Source organism: Herpailurus yagouaroundi, unplaced genomic scaffold, assembly GCF_014898765.1.
Source record: "Herpailurus yagouaroundi ecotype Mexico unplaced genomic scaffold, PumYag 161, whole genome shotgun sequence".
Lineage (NCBI taxonomy): Eukaryota > Metazoa > Chordata > Mammalia > Carnivora > Felidae > Herpailurus > Herpailurus yagouaroundi.
Window position 1 is genome coordinate 15,712,924 of NW_024412402.1, and position 9,099 is coordinate 15,722,022.

At 38.0% G+C, this 9,099-nt stretch overlaps 1 protein-coding gene across 1 annotated transcript; it reads left to right on the forward strand.

The window, feature by feature from the left end:
* Window positions 1-7,268: 7,268 nt before the first annotated feature.
* On the forward strand, window positions 7,269-8,198 carry LOC121035274 (olfactory receptor 8D2-like). The gene has a single exon (XM_040482808.1). It carries the CDS (start codon window positions 7,281-7,283, stop codon window positions 8,196-8,198), a length of 918 nt encoding a protein of 305 aa, XP_040338742.1. The 5' UTR covers window positions 7,269-7,280.
* The last annotated feature ends 901 nt before the right edge of the window (window positions 8,199-9,099 follow it).

Genomic DNA, 9,099 nt, shown 5'->3' on the forward strand with positions numbered 1-9,099 from the left:
TCTAGGCTCTGAGCCACCAGTGCAGAGCCAGATGAGGGGCTTGAACCTATCAACTGTGAAATCATGACCTGAGCTGAACTCGGATGCTTAACTGACTGAACCACCCAGGCTCCCCTAATATCAAATCGTTAAAAAAAAAAAAAAAAAGTAACCCATAGGAAGTCAAGAAAGGGAGTCAGAGGAAAGAAAAACAGAAGAAAAAACACAAAAATAATAAAATGGCAAACTTAAGCCCTAACATAGCAATAATCAGTTTAATCGCAAATGGTCTATAATTGCCAACTATCCACTGAAAAGCTAAAAAACAAACTCAGCTCTATGCTGTCTACAAGAAACACGCTTCAATGTTAGATAAAGTACACTTCAGAGCAATAAGGCAAATAGCAACAATGATACCAACAAACTAGTACACTTCAACTAGTTCAGAAAGAAAGAAGTAAAACTTTTTAATGATACATGAAAGCCTATGTAGAAAATCCTATGAGAACTACAGGGGAAAAAAAAAAAAGAAGGTATTGTCAATGGCAATTGAGTTTGGCTGGATTGTAGGAAACAGAATCATAATATAAAAATCCATCATCTTCAATAATTACGAGTGAACAAAAGGAAACTAAAATTTAAAATATCATTTGCATACAGCACCAAACCTGTGAAATCCTTAGTGCAAAATCCTATATCTGGCAAAATATGTGCAAAATCCTTATAAGCAAAACCTTTTTGAGAGAAGTTGAAGGAAACCTAAATATACTGTGTTCCTGCATCAGAAGACTAATTATCATGATACTAGTTTTCCTCACATTGATTCATAGATTCACTATAATCCTATTCAAAAGCCCAATAGGCATTTTGTAAGGATTGATAAACTGTTTCTAAAATACATAAGGAAATACAAAAGGTCTGGGATGAACAAAACAACTCTGATAAAGAACAAGGCTGGAGGCTCTACATTATAAACTTCAAAGCATATTCTGAAGCTACAATTAACGAGACAGTGTGATACGGGCATCCAGATAGATGATAGGTTCATGGAGTAAAATAAAGAGCTAAAAAATAGATGAACACGTAGAGGGTCAATTGATCTCAACAAAGTTAAATGTCAAGGCAATCTGAGAGTACTAAAATAATTAGGCATTCTTATGCAAAAAGAAAGAAAAAGAAATAAAGAAAAAAGAAAGTAAAAAAGAAACTATCAATACACATAAGATCCTGAGTGAATCTCAAAATAATTATGCCAAGTAAAAGAAGCCAAGCAAAGAGTGTATATTGTATGGTTTTGTAAATAAAATATTTTTAAAAAATGCAAACTACAGTGACAGAAAATAGATTCCCAGTTGCCTTGAGAAGGGGTGGAAGAAGGTCGAGAGGGAAGGATGACAAAGGGGGTGACTGTGTTCATTTTTGTAATTTTGGTGATGTTTTCATAGTTGTATATACCGAATTTACGTAATTGTACGCTTTAAACATGTGCAATTTATTGTATGTCATTTTTACCCCAATAAAGCTGTGAACATTTTGATAAAGAAATGAACAGAGGGGCGCCTGGGTGGCTCAGTCGGTTAAGCGTCCGACTTCAGCTCAGGTCACGATCTCGCGGTCCGCGAGTTCAAGCCCCACATCGGGCTCTGGGCTGATGGCTCAGAGCCTGGAGCCTGCTTCTGATTCTGTGTCTCCCTCTCTCTCTGCCCCTCCCCCGTTCATGCTCTGTCTCTCTCTGTCTCAAAAATAAATAAACGTTAAAAAAAAAAATTAAAAAAAAAAAAAGAAATGAACAGACCATTCATGACAGTTCAGATGGGCAAAAATGTCACATAACTGAAATTAGGACTGACCTGGAAAATTGCATGGGCACATGCTTCCCACATCTTTGAAGCCCAGGTTATACCTTTTGAAACCACAGAAAGAAAACAGGCCACTTATTCTTTTTCTCCACGTACAATCCTCTAAAACATTTAGATAAGGGTAAAAAGTTCTTCTGTGTTTGCAGATGATGAAATGGGTTTGGATGGATTATAGATCAAAAATGCTAAGGAAAATGTAATAACTTTGTGGTTTTGATAAAGCCATTTAATTGTTAATATTTGCTATGGAATTATTACCATTTTCTTCCATGTTTTGATTTAAATTCCATTTAGTCAACATACAGTGTAATATTAGTTTCAGGCCTAGAATTTAGTGATTCATCACTTACATACAACACTCAGTGCTCATCACAAGTGGGCTCCTTAGTACCCATCACCCACTTAGCCCATCCCCCACCTCCACTCCAGTAACCCTCAGTTTACTCTCTGTAGGTAAGAGTTTGTTTCTTGGTTTGCCTCTGTCTCTCTTTTCCTTCCCCTATATTCATGTGTTTTGTTTCTTAAATTCCACATATGAGTAAAATCATATGGCATTTTTCTTACTCTGACTGACTCTTCTAGTTTAACATAATACATTCTAGCTCCATCCACATTGTGACAAATGGAAATATTTCATTCTTTTTTTTATGGCCGAGTGGTGTTCCATTATATGTATATACCAATCTCTTCTTTATCTATTCATCAGTTGATGGATATTTGTGGGGTTTTTCCCCCATAATTTGGCTATTGTTGAAAATGCTGCTACAAACATCAGGGTGCATATATCCCTTCTAGTCAGTAGTTTTGTGTCCTTTGGATAAACATCTAGCAGTGTAATTGCTGGATTGTAGGGTGGTTCTATTTAAAATTTTTTGAGGAAACTCCATACTGTTTTTCAGACTGGCTGCACCAGGTTGCATTCCCACCAACAGTGTAAGAGTGTAAGGGAACCAAAGTTCCCCTTTTTCTGCATCCTCACCAACATCTGTTTTGTCCTGTGTTATTAATTTTATCCATTCTGACAAGTGTGAGGTGCTATCTCACTGTAGTTTTAATCTGTATTTCCCTGGTGATGAGTGATTTTGAGCATCTTTTCATGGGTCTGTTAGCCACCTGGATGTCTTCTTCAGAAAAATGTCTATTCATGTCTTCTGCCAGTTTTTTAACTGGATGATTTGTTTTTTGGGTGTTGAATTTTATAATTTCTTTATATATATTTGGATACTAACCCTTTATCAGATATGTCATTCTCTGATGCTATGGAATCATTATTAATCTTTTAACACTTGGGAAAAAAAGTTTGATGTTTATTTGAAACACCCCAGGGATCAACTACACTGCCAACAAATATGTATTTTGTAATTGTTCCTTCCCTGTAGAGTCCAACCATGCGGATGACAAGCCCCTAAGGGGGAATTTCACTTCAAATCCCTCTTTCAGATCCAAATAGATCCAAACGAAACTTTCCTTCAATAATAGAGGACTGAGGGTCAATGGGATTATTTTCTTGCTGTGCTTAGCGGGTGTCAAGCTACTACCCTTCATCAACACTTCTTGATTCTTATGCAAAATCAACTCCATGATTTTGCCAGAGTAAGTGAGATTCTGGGCCATTAATGTTTGATATCTTACAAATGTGTGTGTGTGCACATGCGTGCACTGTGTGAGACCAAACAAAAAAACTCATGTAGGCCCAGCATCACTTTACCTGGTGGTAATATTCAGGTAAGTCATTAAATTCTATCTATCTTTTAAAATTAAAAAAAAAAATTTTGATGTTTATTTATTTTTGAAAGAGAGAGTGAGACAGAGTGTGAGTGGGGGAGGGTGAGAGAGAGAGAGGGAGACACAGATTCCAGGCTCTGAGCTGTCAGCACAGAGCCCAAAGCGGAGCTCGAACCACGAACCATGAGGACATGACCTATAACCAACTGAGCCACCCAGGTGCCCCTAAAACTTTTTTTAAATGTTTCTATATTTTTAAGAGAGAGAGAAAGAGTGTGAGCAGGTGGGGAGCAGAGACAGCGGGAGACACAGAATCCAAAGGAGGCTCCAGTCTGAGATGTCAGCACAGAGCCCAACGCGGGGCTCCAACTCACAAGCCGTGAGATCATGACCTGAACTGAAGTTGGACACTTAACCAACTGAGCTACCCAGGCACCCCTAATTCTATCTGCCTTTGATAAGATATTATAATTGAAACTGAAGTTTGGAAGACAGTTAAAAATTCTCATTACCCATGCTATTTGGACAAGAATGCACAGGCATGAACTGTCTCCTTCAAGGCAGATGAGCTCAGAGTGTAATGCGTGGAGATCATTTCTCCTCCATAATTCTTTGCTTGCTCTCCTGACCTCAAACTCGCTTTTTGTCCCAATGACAAGTCCAGTCATATTAATATTTCTCATTCATATTGAATTTTGAAGCTTACAGAGCATTTGCACGTGCATTAATAATGTAGTATTACAGGGCTTACTCAGGAATTCCTCTTTTATTAAAAGGACACTGCCATTACTTGACTTACTATCCAACATCTCTGAGCCAGCAATGGGCCAACCTATGAATAAAAACCCAAGCTCCTGACTCTTAGCCCCCCTCATAAAGTGCTATACTCAGGGTTAAAAATGATGTCCTTCCCCACTTAATGCTTTTTCAATAGTGGATTCACAAGAGTTCCTAAGTCTAACCTTAAAAATGAAAGGAAGAAACTCCTGGCATTTTCTCTGATACTTTATTTATTCTGCCCACTTTTCTCTACTGGTTATAATTCTAGCATGAGAAACCTATTCCAGAACTTTAATTAAATTACACATTTCTAACAAAAATTATTAAAAAATTTTTTGAGGCTTAACCATCCCAATCCTCAAACTTCTTCAAATGCCCATACTCCTTAGAAACATCATCACCCAGAGTTCTTATTTTACTAGGAGTCATTTGAAGAATAATTTAATCTACTTCTTGGTCCCCTTCACCTAGTTTGCTCATTCCCCCACCCTCCCCTCGGGTAATGACCAGTTTGTTATTTATGAGACTATTTCTGGTGTGTGTGTGTGTGTGTGTGTGTGTGTGTGTGTGTGTGTGTTTGTCTAATACTTTGTCAAGGAAAGAGAGGTCAAATCATTTCTGTTAATGTCACAGGCCACACAAGTATGTTTTTAATATTTATCTGAAGTGTAAATTTGGAATAGCACTCATCAACTCACATAGTTACAAAATTGTGTGTTATGAGAACTTTTAATATCTACTCTCAACAACGTTGAAATATGCAATACAGTATTATTAACTAGGGTCCTCTGTGCTGTAGTTTACATGCTGAGGGCTTATTTGTCTTATAACTGAAAGTTTGTACCTTTAGACAATTTTCACCCATTCCACCCAGAAAAAAGCTTTTCTGCAGATACTGACATGGCTGTCCCCCTGTTAGTTCACAAATTGGCCCCTTACAGAGAGGGCATGGAGGGATGGTAGAAAGAGGTAGTCCATTCCAGATAGGTAGATGGCAATTTAATAAGCAAAGGAACCTACTAATGGGCTTGTCTTGGGCAGCCTCAAGACACTAGATTTCTGCACCTGCTTGGCAGAATTAAGTTTATATAGGGACCTTAACTGGGTGTAGTTACATATACATTCCAGATGGTCCCAACAACAAGACTGCATCCTTAAAAATGGCTTCTAATGTGGGAATGATGGGCAAAGAATACATTCCAAGGACATGGGAAGGGGTGAGGGGCAACCAATTACCTGGGTCCAGCTGTGTGTCCTCCAGTGGTCACATCCTTTCAATGACCTCCTCTAACAGTTTCTCAGTTCATTCAGGACTTAGCTTAAACGTCACCACATCAGAAAGTCCTCCCTTGAATAGCTCTCTAAATTTGCAGCCTCTGCTCTTACACTACTTTATTTTCTTCATAGTATTTCTCATAACTTGACTAAATTCTACATCTACTTCTTTGTTGGTTTGTTGACTTCCCTCATTGGAACGTAAACTTCACGAGAGTGGGAATTTGTCGTATTCAATGCACAGAAGTCTCTCAATATAGCTGTTGAGTGAATGAAGAATAAACCATTTCAAAAAAACATATATAGTAGGAATTTTCTCTGTTTTAGGATGAAGAAACTGGAGTTTATATAGGAGAAGGAACTTAGAGTCACAAAACTAAGAGATAATCATGGGTAAAAATTAATCTAGTTTGATATGATATGATACACTCAGCTCCTCAGCACCTCCCAATGACTAAACCACAACTATACTATAAGAAATTACATTATTTTCTCTGAAAGAGTCACAGAGTGCCTTTGGGGAAAAAGAAGTTGGAGCAGTAGAAGTAACATGGAATTAGAAACAGTTTCATGGAGGAATATACTTTTTTTAAGTAGTAAAGTGAGGTTTAATGAATTGTATGATAACAAAACTTTAAAATACATGAGTTGATAAGACCAAATATTTTTAAAATTTTTAAATTAAATTAAATATAGTATAACTTTAATTCTAGTATAGTTGATATACAGTGTTATTTTAGTTTCAGGTGTACAATATTGTAATTTAACATTTCCATGCAGCACCCAGTGCTCATCATGACAAGGGCACTCCTTAATACCTATGACCTATTTCAGCCATCCCCCTGCCTGCGTCCCCTCTGGAAACCACCAGTTTGTTCTCTGTAGTTAAGAGTCTGTTTCTTGGTTTGCCTATCTCTCTCTCTTTTTTCCATTTACTTGTTTGTTTTGTTTCTTAAATTCCACATATGAGTGAAATCATATGGTCTGTGTCTTTTTTTGACCGATTTATTTCACTTTACATCATAATCTCTACCTTCACCCATATCATTGCAAATGGCAAGATTTCATTATTTTTTATGGCTGAATAATATTCCACTGAATATGTATATATATCACAAAAGAAAGGAAAGTCAAAACCAGCAACTCACAGAAGAGATGAAAAGCTTGGAGGGAACCAAAGCTCTGTGAGATTGGGGTCAGACACTGAATGAGCAAAATGAAGATGCCAAAGCCAAAGGGGAATCCCAGGGATACCAGTAAGGGAGAGGTTAAGCTCTGAGACATGAGAAGAGGACACAGGCTGCTGCAGATTAAAAAGCAGCAAAACCTGGCAACAGCACTGTACGGTTTCTCTAAAGGGTTACTGAATAACACAAGGATTATTTTTCATTTGTAGGAGAATCTAAGATTCAATTTGTGGAGACAAAAGGATTTTTACTTCACTATGTCACATGGGAGCAATAAAAACTGAAGCCAAATGCACCACCGACGTCTTGATAAGGGCTTCAACTAAGATTTTAGCCTTGTTTTTCAGAAATTCTGTGCCAGTTAGAAATTATGTAATTCATCAGATCTGGGATCACTAAATTCTGTCAGATGACAGTGTTTGTCTAATGAAAGCCTCTTTCCTGAGCTACTCAGCCTATCACAACTGGGAGAAGAATGGATACAGGAAACCATTCTTCAGTAACTGAGTTTATCCTTGAGGGGTTAACAGACCAGCCAGGACTCCCTCTCTTTTTCCTGTTTCTATTGATCTATATGGTCTGCATGGTGGGAAATTTGGGTTTGATCTTTTTAATCAGGATCAGTTCTCAGCTTCACACGCCCATGTATTATTTTCTCAGTAATTTGTCCTTCATAGATCTCTGCTACTCCACCGTCATAATTCCCAAGATGCTGGTGAACTTTGTGTCAGAGAAGAATTTCACTTCCTTTCCTGAGTGTATGACCCAGCTCTTTTGCTTCTGCTTCTTTGGTATTGATGACTCCTACATGCTGACAGCAATGGCATATGATCGTTATGTTGCCGTCTGTAACCCCTTGCTCTACAATGTCATAATGTCCCCAAGAATCTGTTTTCTACTGGCCACCAGTGTGTATACAGTGGGGCTCATTGGAGCCTTGGTCCACACCAGCTACATATCTAGTCGATCCTTCTGTGGAATGAACATCATCCACCATTACTTCTGTGACATCCTCCCTCTTCTGAAAATATCTTGCTCAAGAGACTACACCAAGGAACTCTTGGTGATGATTTTGGTTGGCGTCAATGTATTTGCATGTGCTGTAGCCATCTTCATCTCTTATGCCTTCATTCTTTCCAGTATCTTATGCATCTGCTCAGCTGAAGGCAGGTCCAAAGCTTTTAGTACCTGCAGCTCACACCTTGCAGCTGTTGGGGTTTTCTATGGCTCCATCATTTTCATGTATTTTAAACCATATACCAGTGACATAATACAGGAGAAGGTGGCCTCTGTGTTCTATACCACAGTGATTCCCATGCTTAATCCCCTTATCTACAGCCTTAGGAACAAGGATGTCAAAGAATCCCTTAAAAGAGTTCTTAATGGTGGGTAACTTTCTGGGTCTGTGTAGAAAAGAGCACTTTTTAAAAGAAAAAGCACCTTTGAACATAGATCTTACCTTATGTTTTATTCCTTCTCTTTTTAAGAGTAACTGATTAGTTGCAAATCAAGGGCTGTCTTAAACTAAAATGTCCTAATGATTTATTTTCGTGACACTCACTTTCTCTTTAGGTGCCCCTAGTCCCAATACCCAATGACCCCTTTACTTTCTCTAGTCAAGCCACTCAAGAAACAGACATCCTAGCCTAAGTTCTTACTCACTCTAAATATATATACACCAGAAACCTTCCTTTGTGTAATTGTCCTTGCTAAACAGCAAACACCTAATCAAACCTGTTATAAAGTTGTAATGTCTAATGATGGCTGAATGTGTAAATCCCCTCAGGAACTGGCATTTTAATACACAAGAGGGTTACAGAATCAATGGACATTTGTTAGTAGAATTTTAAGGGAATATAGTTGCTAGTAAATAAGAAGAAATAGGAATTTCATAAGATTTCTAGCCGTTGTTATAACCACTGAAAATAGGATCTGTCTTGTGGAGGGGTCAAATGAGGTGAAGGTTGGGGACGGGATGGCAGAAAGGGACAAAATTATTTGTTATTTTTAAATTTTCACTATAACTTTAATGTTTATTTATTTTTAGAGAGAAAATGAGAGAGAGAGAGAGAGAGAGAGAGAGAGAGAGGAACGGAGAGAGAGGTAGAGAGAGAATCCCAAGCAGGCTCCCACTGTCAGCACAGAGACTGACATGGAACTCAATCTCATGAACCGAGAGATCTCCTGAATGGTGAGATCATGTCCTGAGCCAAAATCAAGAGTCGGTCACTTAACTGACTCAGCCACCCAGGCACCCTTAACTTTCACTAAAATTTTATTTTGTTTTATTTTAT

Bases quoted from the DNA above. Each gene is read 5' to 3' on its own strand.
- LOC121035274 (XM_040482808.1), top strand. From the start codon at position 7,281: ATGGATACAGGAAACCATTCTTCAGTAACTGAGTTTATCCTTGAGGGG.